Source organism: Pezoporus occidentalis, unplaced genomic scaffold (assembly GCF_034315485.1).
Source record: "Pezoporus occidentalis ecotype Australia unplaced genomic scaffold, CSIRO_AGI_Poc_V1 ctg392, whole genome shotgun sequence".
NCBI classification, from domain to species: domain Eukaryota; kingdom Metazoa; phylum Chordata; class Aves; order Psittaciformes; family Psittacidae; genus Pezoporus; species Pezoporus occidentalis.
Genome location: NW_026915716.1, coordinates 41,878 through 59,249, shown reverse-complemented (window position 1 = coordinate 59,249; position 17,372 = coordinate 41,878). Strand labels below are relative to the sequence as shown.

Here is a 17,372-nt window from a genome sequence, read left to right as displayed (position 1 = left end):
GCCCTGCCAGGCACAGGGGCAACGCGGATGGAAGTGCAGGAGCAAAGAAGAGGAGCCCCAGGCACCATCGGCATCCTCCTGAAGGACTCAAGTGCGGGGACCTGCTCTGCAGAACACCCGACGCGTGCCGAGGTAGGTCACGGGCAGCCTTGCTTCACTCCCATCACCGCTGCCAGCGTGCTGCCACGGGGGCAGTTTGTGAATGGCTTCATTGCAAGGCAGCTGGGTGTTTTTTCCGTAGGGATTGCTTAAGAAACAAGAAATGCAAATGGCCCTGGAGAGGTCTGAAACCTCTCAGCCCCCTTCATTTCTCCCCCAGGAAGAGGTTTCCCATCCCAGACGTGGTGACCAGGCTCACAGGCTGCCACCAAGTCTCCTCTCCGTATATTAAAGCTTACTCGTGAGCACCTAAGGCAGAGGCAGGCTCCACAATGGATCTCAAGCACATCCTGTCCCTCGCCAGGCACAGATGCTCCTGTTGGATTACAGGAATCTTCTGACTATGGCTCTAAACACTGGTCAAGAGCAGGCTGAGGGCACTGGGGGGGTTTAGCCTGGAGAAGAGGAGGCTCAGGGGGCACCTTATTGCTCTCTACAACTGCCTGAAAGGAGGTTGTAGTGAGGTGGGGGTCTCTCCTCCCAAGGAATAAGGGATGGGACAAGAGGAAACGGCCTCAAGCTGTGCCAGAGGAGGTTTAGACTGGAGATTAGGAGCAATTCCTTCCCCAGAGGGTGCTCAGGCCCTGGAACAGGCTGCCCAGGGCAGGGCTGCAGTCACCATCCCTGGAAACGTTCACAAATGGTGTAGATGAGGCCCTCAGTGCCATGGGTTAGTGGTGGCCTTGGCAGTGCTGGGGAATGGTTGGACTTGATGAGCTTAAAGGTCTTTTCCAACCTGGTTGATCCTCTGATTCTTCTGCACCAATGGCTCCCACTGGGCAGGAGCCCATCCTAAGCAAGACACAGCCAGAGCTGAAGAGCATCTGCCTGGGGGCCAGCACCGACTTCAAACAAGAGCAGCTCAATCAGAGCTCTTGAGGAGGCTCCTTGATCAGGCTGAGCTCCAGCAGCAGAGCAAGAGGTAGCAGGGCTCCTGTGTAAAGCCAAAAGCTTTGCACAGAAAGGAAATGACGATGAGAAGGCAGGCTCGGCCTTGGGCTCAAAGAGGTGAAGAGGCTCGAGTGGGACAGCTGAGATGCACAGCATTAACTGCCAGCATCCCTGGCACATCGCATGGTGCTGTGCTGGTAAAGGCTCTTCAGGACTTGCCTTTACCACTTCTGTGGAGTTAATGCAGCTTCTTCTGTATGATTCCCAGCCAAAGCAACAGTTCAATAAAGCTTTTGAAAAGCAAGGAGACAGACAACAGCAACCCGATACATCCCAGCTCTGTCGCAAACTGAGGTTCCAGTTTGCAAAGCAGCCTTGCTTTGCAAAGGACTTCAGTTTAAATGTATGCATGAGCTTCTGTCTTAACCCGCTTCAGAGCCTTCTGAACCAAGCCCATGCAGAAAGCAGGTGAATGTCCCTCCTCTTCCTGCTGGATGTGCTGGAATCCCGGCTCCACAAACAGCTCCTTGCTTCTGCCCACAGCAATACGCACATTTGAAGAGAGGGTCCTATGGCTACACAACCAGAGAGAAGGGAACAACAGAGGGGCAAGACAGAAGGGGCAATAAGACAAATGTCACTTGCACTGCTCTACCAGTGGAGGGCCACAATTAACTGACACCCACGTGGGCTGGATGCAAAGGCTTCATGGATGTTATATGAGATTTCTCCATTGGAAGGCAGACAGAAAACAGATGCAAAGGATTCAAGCTCCTTTTATGCCTCCTGGTACTGGCCATTTCAAGGTTTCTCCTCCCAATTCTGGCCAAGGAAAGTGAACCACGACCTCCATGGGCTGCTCAGAGAGAAGCCAGCCTGGATGTTCACGTCCCCCTGCAGAAAACACGTGCTCAGAGTGACTCCCTGGGGCAGCTTGAACCCAGCCGAGCTGCAGGACTCAGAGGTGAGCTTATCAACCTGGCATCAGGGTTTCCCCCTCTTTTTAACTCACCTGCTTGGGGTTTCTTTGTTCCTGGGCCCCTGGAGTTTTAGACCTGGAGTTCTGAGCCCTAAAGAAGCTCCAGCAAATGAACAAGCAATAGGAATGGACTGATGCGTTCAGGCGCAAGAGCACGCTCCAGCATCCCATGCCCATGCTGGGGATCTTTGCTCCACACGGATAGAGCCTTAAAATCTCTTTATTTTGCTAAGGAACATCTGTGGTCTGTTGCATTTCCAGTCGGGGTCGTTAAGAGCAGTTGCTGGCACCCTCTGCTCTGGAGCCCTGCAGTGACAAGATTAGTGCTGTAAAGGGAGGGAACTTTGGCTGCTGTTCTTCCCTTTGTACCTGTTTCCAGAGATGCCCAGCTGGCAGAGGCATGCTAAGCAAGAGCATACAACCAGGTGAGGACCCTCTGTGGAAACCCCACTGTCAGTTCCTAAGAGCCACATGAAAGCAGAAGGAAAAGCAGCTCCATCACCTAAGCCTAGAAACCCCACCTCGACGCCCGGCAGATGGCATTCCGAGTAGGAAAGCTGTCCAGCCCGAGGACACAAACACCTGCCCTACACAGCACAGATGCAGCTTCCTGTGAGCTTGTCCAGCTCATTCAAAGGCCACTGCTTCGAGTCCTCAGCACTTCACCTTCCTGAAGCGTGTGAGAGGATTTCCTAAGCGGCATCTTTCTCCTTAGATGGGGAAGAGAGTCAAGCTTAGGTGGGAGGAGAAGGAGGAGGTGAAGGAAGAGTGAGTCAGCCCCACCAGCAGGCTGGACCAAGCCTACAGAGAGGGCTCCTGCCTTTCACACCCAAGAGCCCACGTAGGTGCATGTGAAAACTAGGTCAGGGAAAGCAGGGCACAAAAGGGATGCGGCAGCTCCAGGTATTGTCTGCGCTCCCAGCTCGCCAGGGAACTGCCTGTGAGCAGGGCAAACAAAGGGAGAAGCAGCAAGACACATCCCCTCCCTCCCTGGCACACAACGAGCCTTGGCTCTGCTTTGCCTGGCCCAGCTTCTGCTGAAAGGAGACACATCCATTTGGTAGTGGATATAATCCCATCAGAAGGGGGACACCGAAGTGGTGGCATGGCACGGGTGCAAACTGCACCAACAGCCAAGGACGGGGCTCCCTCCTGTGATGGATAACCTGCGTCAGACACTTGGAAAGGGAGAAGAGCACTACCAAGAGACCTAAATGCATCCATCTCCCCACCCAGACCAGAAAAATCCCTCTCCCCTTTGAAAAGGGGCAAAAGAGCCTGGGACAGACCCCGGGTTGGAGGCACACCTCGCTTCTGCCAGCCTCAGCTACTGCAGCACCACGGGGACGAGGGAGAGAACTCAATCAGATGGAGAACTGCATCACGGACTGTTCTTTGGGTCGGACCTGACCTTGCTCATTGCATCCAGCAGCAGGCTGCAATCCCTCATTCATTACTCAAGTGAGAGGTAGAGACACGCTCTCCAGACAGCACACTCCTCCAAGGACGTTGAGCAGGCAGACTGCAGGGGAGATGTGACTCATCTTCAGGGAACTGCCAGGTATACCCCAAGCTTCTAAGGGATCAGCTTGGACAGGGAATGAGCTTAAGCAGCCACCATAACACCACCACCACACATGGTAAGTCAAAGATGTTCTGTAAGTCCTCCAGGCTTGGTTTTGTAGCACTGTGTATGCAGCAGAAGGCTTGTGTCTCGAGTCAAGAGGCAGGAAGGATGGGAACTGCTAGGAGCTACTCTAACATGGAGCTGTTGCTCCATCAACATCCCAACCTAGAGTGGTGTACCCATAGGAATGGTGAAAGCAGGAGACCAGCAGAATCCCTGCAGCTAGGGCTGAAGGAAGGATGTTCTGGTCTTCCTCATCCTTTTCCATGGGGCACACAAATGGAAGAGCAGACAAGAAAGTGACAGCAGGAGAAAAGAGAGATGCTGGGAGGCACTCAAGGAAGGAAGGGGAATTAAGTTTAGTGAGTGGCTGGAAAAGCCCAGGGCTGAAACATCTTGCCCACATGCTCCTTGGAAAGGCTGTGCTGCCAGCCCTGATGGATGAAGGCCTGGATGTAAAAACCAAGCACCACACAAGGAGCTTTGAGTCAACCTCACCCACAGGCACAGCCGGATGCTGTCCTCTCCTTTGCACACACACACACACAACACACACGCATGGAGCCTTCTTCCGAGGCTGAAAAGAAGAATTCATCTTTCCTCTTTTAAAAAGGGACCTTCCATTCAAGCCTGCCTCAGCTGAGGATGCATTATCATGGCAACCATCCCCTCCCCGTCTGTCCCAGCAAGAAGAGCATTAAACACCCCAAGGTCTGAACAGCCCTGCATCAGCCCAGGCTGCAACCAAGCCCCACGGTCCCCCCCCGGCCCTTCTCTAAGGCACGGCCAGCGCGATTTGACATGAACCAAATCTGTCAATGGCTCAAGACAGACACGTGGGCAGTAATGAGCAGTGGGAGAAGACACAGCATACTCCATTCAGCTCCAAACACTGCTAAATAATTCAGGAAGAGAAATGCCGCAATATAGAGCACAGCACGGTTTAAAAATAGAACATGTGCCGGTGCCAGAGGAACGGAGGGGAAGGAGAGAAAGCAGAGGGAGATGGCATGAACTAAAGCATGTGTGGCAACACACGGGGCAGCCCATGGATGCTGCAGCCTCCCAGCTCTGTGTAGTGATGCCAGCAGCTGTTTATTCGCTCGCCCTTTACATTGGGAATCCACAAGAACTGTTATTCTTGTTATTCTGATGAACATGGCAACAGAAACCAGGGCTGCCCTCTCTGGATCAGAGCCCTGCAGCAAGGCACAGACCCAAAACCAGGCCGGCAGCACATGCGGCAGCACCACAGGCACCGGCTCCTGGTGGCCAGGGGCAGGGGCAGGTGCTCCCTGTGCGTCCTGCTCATGGGAAGCTCAAACAAGGGAGATGGAGATGATGTTTTGTCCAATGGTTTCTGCTGGGGGTGATGGTGAAATGAGGGGCCCCTGTTTCTAACGGCAAAGTCAGAGCCTTTTTTCTTCACTCAGCTGTTCTCTTGTAAAGCCAGCTACCTTAATTTCATAGAAGCATAGAATGGTTTGGGTTGGAAAGCACCTTAAAGACCGTTCAGCTCCAACCCCTGCCCTGGGCACAGACACCTTCCATAGAGCAGGTTGCTCCAAACCCCTTCCAACCTGGCCTTGAACACTGCCAGGGATGGGGCAGTGATGGTGAAGAAGGCTCCCTAGCTCTACAGCTGACTTAACAGCCCATGTACTCACCTACTGATGTTGGTACAGAGCTCAGCATCGAGGCTTTGACTGAGGGTTTCACCTACATCTACTGGTGTCAATGAGGTGCACTGCGTCTGAAAACCCCACGTCCCTGTTTAAATACACAAGCACCTCTCTGCATTCATCCCACGCTTTGGATCTTCATTTCTGTCTGTGTTCTCCCCAAGGTCAAATCACAATAGAAGGATTGGTCTCTTCATTTGGGTCTGGTCATGAAGCAGGCAGGACAGGATTCTATTTCCTAATAGATGGCATGCCTAAAGCCTCCCCAAAGAGGACAGCTTTTGGGATACAGCAAGCACCTTCTTTAAGAAGGTGGTTCTTGAGTCTAAACTCAGCTCAGGAGAACTGAGTTTCTCAAAGGAAAGGATGTCAAAGGAATATATAAAGATTTTCAAACTTCATTAAAAAAAATATATATACAAGTGAGCTGCTCTAAGGAGTAGGCTGCATCTGCCCACATACAATAATCATCCCCGAAATTCACTGGGAGGCAGCAGTGACTCAGCCTGCAGTACACAAAGACAGCTTGTGCTCCCAATACATAACGAAACTGGGCTTCAGACAGCATCCCTACTCCGCATGCGCCCCACTGACAACACACATGGAGGGGAATCCCAGCGCTGACACGCAGGCAGGGAAGCAGCAGCCCGTCCTCCTGTTGCTGCCCACATTCAGACGCAAGCATCTCTGCAGCAGCACGCCTCACCTCTGTTGCCATGCAGGAGGGAGCTTGTGATGCCCTGAGCTGGGTTCACTGGGGCTCAGAATCAAGAGGGGGCTCCAAAAAAGATGGAGGAGAGCGTGCTAGATTTGAAGGGGGAGGGAAAGGAACTCTGGTCCTTGGCTACATCCCACCACCTTTTCAAATGTCACCTAAGCTCTTATGGAGAGAAGAGAGAAACGTATGCATGGTTTGGTTCAACTGCTCCGTTGTATGAGTGGATTAATCACACTTCCAGTAAAAACCTCAAGGTCTAAATTACTGCAGTTCACCTCCTGCCCAGCAGTCACAAGAAACATGGGGCTTTGCTGCATATTGGACTGTTTGCTCCCATACTTGTGCTGTCACATCACTCACAGATCGGTTTCTCAGAGATGCTTTCTGTGCTGGCCTCAATGACTCCTTCACTCTGGCATCCTCAGCCTTTATCTTGGAACAGCCAGGAGCTTCTATCAGAGCTAACCGATGCAGAAGGCCGCTCCTCAACTGAAAACTGTCCTGTGGAAGTAGGACTTCAGCAGCACAACACAGCTGAGTTAGAAACCATTCTACAGCAGCGAGCCAGGCAAGTGAACAGCTCCAGGGTTCTCACCCTGGCTCCGCTCTGCCTTTTGCTGCTATCTCAGCCAAATCACTTCACGGCATACAACAGAATGGCTTGGGTTGGAAGGGACCTTAAGATCACCCAGTTCCAACCCCCTGCCACGGGCAGGGACCCCTTCCCCTGGAGCAGCTTGCTCCGAGCCCCTGTGTCCAACCTGGCCTTGAACACTGCCAGGGATGGGGCAGCCACAGCTTCTCTGGGCACCCTGTGCCAGCACCTCAGCACCCTCACAGGGAAGAGCTTCTGCCTAAGAGCTCAGCTCAGTCTCCCCTCGGGCAGGTTCAAGCCATTCCCCTTGTCCTGTCCCTACATCCCTTGTCCCAAGCCCCTCTCCATGTTTCTTGTAGCCCCTTCAGGCAGTGGAAGGCTGCCCTAAGGTCTCCCCTCTTACAGACAAGGAAGGGGTGGCAGGAAGGTCCACGCTCTTGTGACAGGATTCAGAAGGAAGACACTGCAGCAAGCCATCCATTTGATGCATCAACTGGAACAGAGCTGCTGGGAACAGGCACACACAGTTACGCTGCTGTGTTGAACCTGGATTTAACGAAGTCACTTGGGCAGCAGCCACAAGAGCTTATCAGAGGCCACCTCTCCCTCCTGCTTGGGTAGTATCTGCCTCAAGTCTAACTAAAGCCTCCAGAGATCTCTGTTGCCACCACTCTACTCGGGCTACGTTTATAGAGCCAGCTGAAAAGCACGCAGTGCCTTCAGATATCAGCACTTTCCTGTTGCCAGGCAGCGGGATTCTGAGCGGTGCTCCAGCAAGAAAACCCAAACTGGATCTCCACTAGCTCATCAATGGATGCAGGCATTAAGGAACAACTCACAAGCCCCTCCAGGAGGTGGTCCTGTACTTCTGCACAGTAAGCATGTCAAATGTGTTCTGAATGCTGCTGAATACAGAGGGAAGTCTCTCGGCTGAAGTGCACCCTTCCCTTGTCACAGACCCAGCAGCGTTTATCAGCATCACCACTTGTTTCGCTGAGCTCTCCAAGCCTTTAAGATCCACCTCCACCACCTCCAGCTGCAGGCACTTCCTACCTCATACAATCATGGAATGGGTTGGCTTGGAAAGGACCTTAAAGCTCATCCACTTCCAGCCTTCTGCTATGGTTCACACTAGACCGGGTCGCCCAAGGCTCTGTCCAACCTGGCCTTGAACACTGCGAGGGATGGAGCATTCACAGCTTCTCTGGGCACCGTGGGCCAGCTCCTCACCACAAAGAAAGACTCAGAGCAGGGTAAAAGTTAAATCCACTTGGCCTACAGGGCTTGCTGTCATTGTGATGTGGGTTCCAGTCCGCTGGGGCCTTTGGAGCAGGCCACAAAGATAAGTCTGGGAAGGACTGAAGGCAAGAAATGCACGCAGGCATGCAGAGCAAGTACCAGAGGCACAGAATACTGGCAAGAGCGCTTGCTTATGAGTTTCTCTTCAGCCAAATAAAATAGCTTTAGCCCTTGGAAAAGCCTTCAGCACTCAGGTGCCAAAAGCTGCATTTCCTGCCTCTTGCTGCACCACTACGCTGGACTTCCTGCTTCAACTCCCCCTGAAAACAGCAGCTTGCTGAGCGACACCAAAACCTGCTGCACTTAAGGAGGGACTGAAAGGCAGCTCCAAAGCTGCTCCCAAAGCTTTGGCACGTATCCTGCAGTGTGGCCTCTCTGGCAGCCACCTCCTCCTTCAAAATAACCAAGCTCTTCAAATGAGCACTGAGCTAGCTGAAGTTTAACAGTGCAATGAGATTAAGTATGCCGCATCCACGCATGCTTACACCTGCAAACATCAGTGCTGGGACTCACTGGATCAGATTTAAGGTCCCTTCCCACCCCAACCATTCCATAATTCTCTGATTCTTCACGCTTTTCACACAACCCTGCCCGTTGTGGCATGAAAGCCCTTTCTGTTTCTCGACCTGATTCTAGGTAGGAATTATGTGATGACAAAACTACTTCCAGTGAACCTTTCTCCAAGACATCGATTGTTTTCTTCATCTGTCAGCATCTACCATACGAAGGATGATGAGAAACAGCAGTTAAAATAGGTCTGAACTCTAGAAGACACTGGGGGAAATCCAGGCTGCTCTGTAACCAGAGAAAGCTTTGATTCACATTACGTTTGTAAGTGGGGTGGTGGAGGTGAGGACAGCACTTGAAGAAAGGCTGAGCTGTGGGGTTGTTCCTCTTGGAGAGGGGAAGACCTAATTGTGGCCTTTCAATAATGACAGGGGGCTTGTTAGAAAGATGGAGAAGGAAGACTTTTACCATGGTCTGCAGTGACAGGCCAAGGGCTTTAAACTGAAAGGGAACAGGTTTAGATTTGATAGAAGATTTTTACAGTGAGGGTGCTGAGGCGCTGGCACAGGGTGCCCAGAGAAGCTGTGGCTGCCCCATCCCTGCCAGTGTTCAAGGCCAGGTTGGACAAAGGGCCTTGGAGCACCCTGCTCAAGTGGGAGGTGTCCCTGCCCTGCAGGTTTGATCCCAGCAAACAAACCTCCTATGACTCACCCAAAGAGGAGGACAATGCTGCAAACTGGTGTCTCATTCTGTGGAATCAGCCCAGGTTTTATCTTGCAGATAGCTCAAAGCACTGCGGGGTCAATGAGCTCTGTATCCCACTCACCTCTAGGGCACCAGTCCCCACTTCCAAGCAGGAGGGAGATAAGAGCCCAGACCAGATCCAAGTGATGTTTCTCCTTCACAGCTGGCAGGAGTTGATTTGGGAGTCTTAATCCAGGCTCCTCATGGCTGTCTCCAGCACAGCATCATCACTGCAAGCAACCTGTGGAGATACATCCTCACTTGTGCAATCCCTGGAGTCTGGAGTAATGCTTTACTACCCAACAAATGCCATCTTGGTGGACAGAGCAGAAGAAAATCAGCCTAAAGCCTTTCCTCATCCTCTAGTTTGTGCCATTAAAACGATTCTATGTGAACACACATACACTGGAATAAGTTTATAAAGTTTACTGTGCAGACACAATCTGTCCTTGCGTTCTGAAGACACAAGAATGAACAGGGGGAAATCTTTACCAATATATGTTAAAAGCTCCATAAGAACACAAAGAGCTGTGGATGGAGGAGTGAAACCATCCACTGAAAAACAAAACCACTCCCCCCCCCAAAAAAAAGAACAGCCAAAAGATGGCAGAAAATCACCTGTGAACACCGAGCTGCCATTTAATCCAGAAGGAAGATTATGACAAGCAATAGCTGGTATGATTCAACCAAGACTTTTCCAGCACAAATTCAAGGAGGAAGGACACAGAGGTTATGTCAGTCAGCCTTAATAGGCTACAGGGAGCAAAGAGGCTAGAAACAAAGACTGGAGCATGAAGAATCAGAACTATTTGAAGTAACCACAGGGAACCAGGTCCCACTTATCAAAGGCAGATGGAGAACAGGTCAAGGCAGGAAATGAGATTCCCAACAAGCACCAGTGACAGAAAACCAGACAGAGACCAGCGCGCTGCCAGCAGGAGAAGGAGCACCCAGACAGGGGTTTAGGACAAGCAAAGGCACTGTTTTGATCTGTTCATCTGCTTTCTGCCAAGCAAACCAGGTCCCCCAACATCCTCCCCTCGCTCCCCATGCAGCTGGGGAAAAGCAACTCCTGTGCACAGCAGTGATTTGGGATACCTGTGGCATGGAGCACACCCTCAGCCCTAACACCACACCAAAGAGCTTCTTCCCCCTTCTTCATTGCTAGGATATAACTCTTCAGCCTATGATTTGTTTGGTGATAAACAGGCACCAAAGTCAGGCAACACTTCCAGCTCCCCAAGCAGGCTGTCTCCCTTTATCAAGTCTTCTTTCAGCATTTCTCAACCCTGTGGCTTCCTTAACACTCTTCCAGCTTTGACTTGGCTCCAAACCCACAGGCAGGCACTAACGTGCACCTGCCCTGAGCAACACACGCAGGGTTAACAGCAGCTCTGCATTACCCACCTGAACCCTCTTCAGCAGGGTGGTTCAGACTCTAACAGACCGCTTTGCATGCAGTGAGGCCACAAAAGCAGCAGCAGCCGTAATAAACTCACGGCTTCTTTGTACTCACAATTACAGTGGCATCTTTGAGCTCTAAGTGAAATAAAGCCTGTCCTGTTGTCAAGTTGGAAGCTTGGCACTTCTGCCCAAAGCTTGCTTGGCTTTCCCTGCGGTGAAACCCATCCCCTCACCACTCCCACTGCTCACCTAGCTGCGCTACCAGCACATATCCCTAGAAACACACCTTGCTTTGCCAGACATCTTCTGCCAACACCGATGCGTCGCTCAAACACACAAAGAAAGGCAGAGCTAAAGCAGCTGAGCTCAGCTTTTAAGTGGGCAGGAGAAAAGCAAACGCATTTCCAAGTCTCTGTGTTAAAGATACCTACAAGCAACAGCTCCCTCGCATTAGATGCGCCGAGCAGGGTGCAAGCTGGTAAATAAGCTTCCAGGAACAGGAGTCCATTCACCCCTTCTGAGAAATCAAAGCCCTGCTTTGGGGCACAACCAGCCCATGGGAAAGCACTGCGGGCACATCTCGGGCACAAACCCACACGGGGGGGAGGCGGGATGCTCACCCAGGCCATGCTTCCTCCGAGACGCACAACCGGGAACCAACGTGGGCGCACTGCAAACTCCCCGAGAGGTCACAAGTCACAGCGTCCATAAGCGACCCGCACCGACACTGCTCCCGCATCCCTTGCGAGGGTTTACACGTGCCAACACGCAGCAACGCGCACCGAAGCCACCCGTTCGCGGCGTGCACAGAGCCCCTGGACGCGCTGGGGCCAGGGGACAGCTCGCTCCCAGCCCTTCCATTCCCGCTCCACGCAGCGGAGTCCCCGAAGCCAGAACCGCGTCCCAAAGCCAGGAGCCCCCGGAGGCCGCGCTCCCTTCCGCGGCCATCGCCACGGCTTCCCCCCCACACCGCGCACCGGCAGGGCCGAGGCCTCTCCTCCCGCCGCCTGCTCCTCTTCCTCCTCCTCCTCCTCCTCCTCAGCCGCCTGCCAGGGCCGCTGCCCGCTCCGGCACCCCAGGGCCCAGCACCGGGCCTCGTGCGCTGCGCAACCCCGCTGCGAGCCTCCCCGCGGCGGCACCGCGCCGAGCCCAGCGCCGGGAGCCCCCGGAGACGCGGCAGAGCCGGGAGGCTCGGCCCGGGGCACCTCGTTCCCAGCCGGCAGCGGGCGGAAGGGGCCCGGTGCGGCGGGACCGGCACCCGGACACGGACCCGGAGCCCACCCCCCCCCGGTGCGCACTTACCGGGCCGGGCCCTGAGCCGCGGGGCCGCCGCCGCCGGGCCGGGCCGGGCCTGGGCCTGGGCCAGGGCGGGGCCGGGGCCGGGGGGGGAGGAGAGGGGAAGGGGGAGGGGGGTGGGAACGGGGGAAACCGGAGAGAAACGTTCGGGGAGGGAAAAAAAAAAAAAAAAAAAAAAAAAAAGGAAGGAAAAAAAAAAAAAAAAGGGGGGGGGGGGGAAACGGCGGCCCCTCCCCCCGCGCGCCCCGTGCGTGCTACGTCACAGCCCGTGCGTGCTGCGTCACCGCCCCGTTGTCGTAGCAACCGGGCGGACGCGGCAGCGCCGCCTGGCGCGGTGGAGGAGGGGCGGCGGCGGCGGCGGCACCGGCACCGTGCGGGGTGCGCGGGGGACCGGAGCCCCCCCACCCCCCCCAGCACCGCGACCCCTCCGCCCGCACGGGACCAGGGTGGCCCCCGTGGGGTGCCCCGGGCACAGCCCCGGCCCCGGGACCGAGCCTCGAGAGCAGCAGCGCCCCCCCCCCCCCCAGCCGGGGCGGGCTGCCCCGTGCCCGGGAGAGGCTCCCAAGGGGGCGTTCATCTCCCCGGGCTCAGCCCATCTCTGCGGGAGGAGGCGGCGTGCGCTGCCCCTGACCCCCGCGATCCCGGCCCCGCTTTGACTTCGCCTCCTCGCACCGCTGGAGAACGCCGCCGGCGGGGGCCCGCCCGCTGTCCCTCCCGCGGTGCCGGAGATGTCAGCAGCGGTGGCTCTCCCGCTCCTGCTGCTCCTGGGGATGGCGGCTCCCCTGGGAGCCCGGTGCCCGGCTTGCGGGCTGGCTGCCCTGGCCCCCGCCGCCCAGCGCCACGTCCTCATGGCACGGGCAAAGCAGAGCATCCTCGCCAAGCTCCGCTTGCCGGGCAGACCCAACATCACCCAGCCCGTGGCCAGGGGGGCCCTGCTGACGGCGCTCGGCAGGATGCGTGTGCAGCGCACGGATCCCGTCTCCCCTGGGATGCCCCGTGAGAGCAGCGTCCCTCCCCTGCATCCCGGGCTGGGGCTGCAGGAATACGAGATCTTGAGCTTTGCCGAGTCAGGTCTGTAGAGACCCTGCGCCTCAGGGGCACGGTGGGGTGGTTCCTGAGCACAGGGGGAAGGCGGCTCTCGCCCGTGGGAAGGTGATGAGAGCTTTTCTCCTCCGCACAGGCTCTGCACAGGGGCACCACGCTCCTGCAAGCAACGCCAGGCCAGCGGGCAGGCTGCTGCTGGAAGGACTGGTAATAGGAGGCTCCATGTCCAGAACCTTTGCACCCAGGTGCTGAGCTTACCCCCACCAGCCACCCCTTGCCACGGTCAGGGGAAGCATCACTGAGGCTCCAGGGTCCCCTCAGTTACATATGGGACGTGTGGGGTGGGGAGGTTGGTGCAGGAGCTCTACCATCTGAATGTGTTGTCTCCTTCTGTCAGACCCTCCCCACTTGGGCTAACTGTGGCTATGTTCTTCCAAACCTGATGTTAAGCGAAGATGCCCCATCAGCTTGCAGTGTTTTCACTCGGGTCTCCAAAGCCCGTCTGCTCCCCATGCTGAGCTGTGTCTCCATTCCCTACCCAAAGTGGTGGGCTGCCACATTTCACTCCAGAGCTGGTCCTCAGAGGAGAGAGAAAGGGGATGTCAGAGGAGATGGAACCAAGCCGGGCTGCTGCATTCAGCACCGGGAGGATGCTGCTCCTTTAGCAAAAGAGGAAGGCATAGGGAGGAGGAGCAGCAGCAAGCACAGGGAAGCGGGGCTGGGGCTGGCCTTCCTCCCTTCACCTCTTCATTCGGTTCCGTGCACAGGGTCCTCCACCTCCCACAGTGTCCACCTGCATTTCCGCTTCACCCAGGAGCTGGCTGGGGATGCTGAGATCCTGCAAGCCACCCTCTACCTGTTCTGGGCAGATCCCGGCCCCGGGATGCACCCCGTCACCATCCAACTCCTGCAGCCAGACCCAACAGGGCTCAACGTGACCGTGGTCCATGAGGCACGGCTGGAGGTGCAGCATCCTGGCTGGGCCACGCTGGATGTGGGTCAGGCCGTTCAGAGCCTCTTTGGCCAAGGGAGTCAGAGACTCACTGTGCAGTTGGAGGCGGCGGAGGATTGGGGTTCTCCCCTCCTGCCTGGCCACAGTGATTCCCACCGGCCATTTGTGGCAGCCCGAGCCCGGGCCAGGACCCCTCACCGGGTGCAGCGGCGCGGCATTGACTGCAGCAGGGACTCTAAGATGTGCTGCCGCCAGGAATTCTTTGTGGACTTCAAGGAGATCGGCTGGGAGGACTGGATCATCCAGCCCGAGGGTTATCACATGAACTACTGCGCAGGGCTCTGTCCCCTGCACGTGGCGGGCATCCCTGGCCTTGCTGCCTCCTTCCACACGGCTGTCCTCAACCTCATCAAAGCCAACAACGCGGACGCAGCCGTGGACTCCTGCTGTGTCCCCACGCAGCGTCGTCCCCTCTCTCTGCTCTACTATGACCGGGACAGCAACATCGTCAAGACCGACATCCCCGACATGATCGTTGATGCCTGTGGTTGTACCTGACCTGTGCATGGGGAGGCAGGAGGACAGGACCTGTGCTCTGCAGGGCTCTCCTCCTCCTGGCCCCTTTCTGGCAGCCCAAGACCTGGCGAGCCGCTGAGATGGGAACCCTGCCAAAGCGTTTTCTCCTCCTGAAGGGTGATGCTGAATCTGCAAGTCCTCTCCTCCCTCACCTCCCACACAGCTCCTTTCCCCCTGCAGATTTGTCCACGGATTCCTCTCTGCTCTTGAGCCATCTGCGACTGGCTCCCAATGGAGACTGGACCCTTGTACCTGCAAGGCTCTGCGGAGCGGCTCAGGACAGCACCACTTGCCCTGCTGCTGGTCCCAGTCCTCAGCGCTGCAGCACGAACGTGTGCTGGGGAGGTAGAAGCTGAAAAGATGCTGGGGGATGGCCAGGGCGGAGGGGTGAGCCCATCCGTGGAGCCCCACTGCTCAGCATCACTGGTAACATCCTGGCTACCTGGTATTGAATAAAAGACTCCCAGCCGCGGCGTGTGCACATGTAATGTGTGTGCCCTGTTGTTAGCCGGCCCATCTTCCACCTCTCCCAAGGGTGCCAGGGGCTGGATGTGCTCTAGGGCAGATTCCTTGCTTGGGCAGAATCTTCCCTTCTACCAGAACTGGCTGTGTTTGGTCATTCTTGTCCTAAGTCAGGACCAAATGGAGCGGCTTTTCACCCGTTTAAAGAGGATAGCGACTGCCAGGCAGGACCACCAGAGCCACCCAGGACCCCCACCTTTACCTACAGCCCATTGCCAGCTCCCTCACTGCAGAGCAGCCTCTGGCCCACAGCCCAGGGCAGCCACCCCCTTCGCTGCCCCTTGCCAGCCTGGCTGTGGGGCATGTCAATGCCGTGAGAGCTGGGGGCAAAGGGCGGCTCTGACACATTGGCCCATTGCGTAATCTGGTGTTAGGGTTTCTCCATGGCTTCCCATGTGTCCCCTCCATGTTGAGGGCTGAAAAAGCAGGGAGAGGGTGCTGGTGGTGGGAGAGAGAGGCTCATGAGGGCATGGAGCTGGGTAACTGCGGTGCTGGGGGCCACCGATCACCCCAGCACAGAGGCTGGAGACAGAACTGAACCAGGTGACAAGAGGGCTGGCAGCTGGAAGAGGGCAGAGTCAGACCTCCTCCATCTGGCTTGAAGGACAGCTTGGCATCTCGTGTCCTGCCCCAGGATCAGGCCGGGCTGGTTGGAGCTGTGAGCAGCTCCAGTTGGAGCAGAGCCGGGATGCACATTGACAAGAGGAAACCTTGAGCAGGGATGGAGCAACCGCTAGCAGGGAACAGGGGGTACCCACGGGAGGCAGGCGTTCGCGCTGAGCCCTGTGCTGGAGCGGGGACCCGCATCTCCCCATCAGCAGGCACCATCCCAAGATCCAGGCTTCCAGACCTCCAGGACCCGGACCTGGAGGGTTCCTGCTGACCCAGCTGCTGGGCAGGCAGCGTGGAAGGCGCGGGGATCGATACTGTCTGGGACCCAAGGCTGCTTGCGCAAACCCAAAGAGGGTTTGGTCTTTAGTGATTTTTCCTTTTTTTCCCCCCTCTTTTTCCCAGTGCTTCTTTTCACTATCTCTATTTATTGAACAAACAGCTGTCCTGGGGCTGGTGCTGAGCTGGGCTGCAGCGAGCATGGGCATAAAGGGGCTGAATGAAGGGGCAGAGGAGCTGTTAGCTCGGCCCTGTGACCCTACAGGTGCCTCAGTGCACGGGAGCACAAGCCTGAGCCCCTGAGCTGAATCCTGGAACCACAGAATGGTTTGGGTTGGAAAGGACCTCAGGATCATCCAGTTCCCACCCCCTGCCCTAGGCAGGGACACCTCACACAGGCCCTCTTCTCCATGCGTGTGGCTTGTCCTGCTCCCATGGAAAACGGGGGCAAGCGTGGCTGAGGTTCAGGAATCTCAAGGAGACTTCCACTGGGGAACACCACAGAGCAAGGAGGGTACAGCCAAGGAAGGGCAATCCCCATGGAGCCAGGCACAGCCCATGGGGGTGGCAAAGGGCATGGGTCCCCAGCATAGAGGGGATGCTCCCACTGCTGGTGGCCCAGGCAGGAGCTATGGGTTTTATCCCTAGCAAAGCTGCGCATGGAAAAGCCCTCTCTGTGGGGCTCAGCGCAGCCTGGGCTCACTTTGCAAGTCTTCTTCATCAACAAGAGTAACCTCGGTGTAAGCATGAAGGCAGAGAACCAAGTCAGGCTCCTCAGGGAGCAGAACAGGAGCCCTGAGAGCAGCAGGGTGCAACTTCCCGCTGGGCATCCACTCTTCCATCACTGGTGGGAGAAGAGGGGATGAGGGTAGTGCTCACATCATGGTGTCCCCTCTCCACCACACTTCTTCTGGGGTTCCCTGGGTGCTCAGGGGGCTTTGGAGGTGGGGGGTCTCACTCACGCCCAGCCGCCATGACATGCTGTTGTACTGGTCCCACTGAGACCAGTAAGAGTGATGGGGATCCCGCCTGCAGCCCCCCAGCCTGGCCTGGTGCAGACAGCATCGACCTAGCACCGGGGTTGTGCCCTTGGCCCGTGCCAGCTCTGACAGGGAGGGCACAGCAAGGTCCCATCCCTGCAGCCTCCGTGCCGGGAGGCGATGGAGATGTGCCACTGCCGCCGGTGGCGCCTGCAAGGAGCCTCTGCCAGTATCAACAGAGCCTGAAGCAAAGGTCCGAGTGCGCTGCGCCAGGGCGTCCCTTGGCAGGGCCCGGCTCTCCGGGAGGGGTGGGAATTCCTGCACCCCCCGCTGTTGCCTTGAGAACCATTAATGTTTAATTTCCAGTCCCACGGGCGCTTTCCACGCTGTGCATCCTCTGCCCGGCTGGTGCCAGGAGCCGCTTCCCCGGGGGGGGGGGATCTCGTCGCCCCTTGCCCCATCCCTAAGGGCTGCCCCTAAGGTCCCTCGTCGCCCCCAGCCTCAGCCCC

General features: G+C 56.4%; 2 protein-coding genes across 3 annotated transcripts in view; one reads left to right on the top strand and one right to left on the bottom strand.

Annotated features, from left to right (window-relative positions):
- Positions 1 to 11,960, bottom strand: part of R3HDM2 (R3H domain containing 2) — a 39,448-nt gene extending 27,488 nt beyond the window's left edge. Inside the window, exon 1 of one of the 2 annotated variants that reach the window (XM_062632634.1) lies at positions 11,908 to 11,960. The gene's annotated coding sequence lies outside the window, so the exon portion shown is untranslated. Of the gene's footprint in view, positions 1 to 9,283; positions 9,493 to 11,907 lie in introns of those variants that run through there. The other variant, XM_062632632.1, reaches the window with a different exon arrangement.
- Positions 11,961 to 12,524: 564 nt separating this feature from the next.
- LOC134170873 (inhibin beta C chain-like) lies at positions 12,525 to 14,780 on the top strand. Its single transcript, XM_062632621.1, has 2 exons — positions 12,525 to 12,972; positions 13,713 to 14,780. The coding sequence occupies exons 1-2, from the start codon at positions 12,630 to 12,632 to the stop codon at positions 14,453 to 14,455; spliced, it is 1,086 nt and encodes a 361-aa protein (XP_062488605.1). The 5' UTR covers positions 12,525 to 12,629; the 3' UTR covers positions 14,456 to 14,780.
- The last annotated feature ends 2,592 nt before the right edge of the window (positions 14,781 to 17,372 follow it).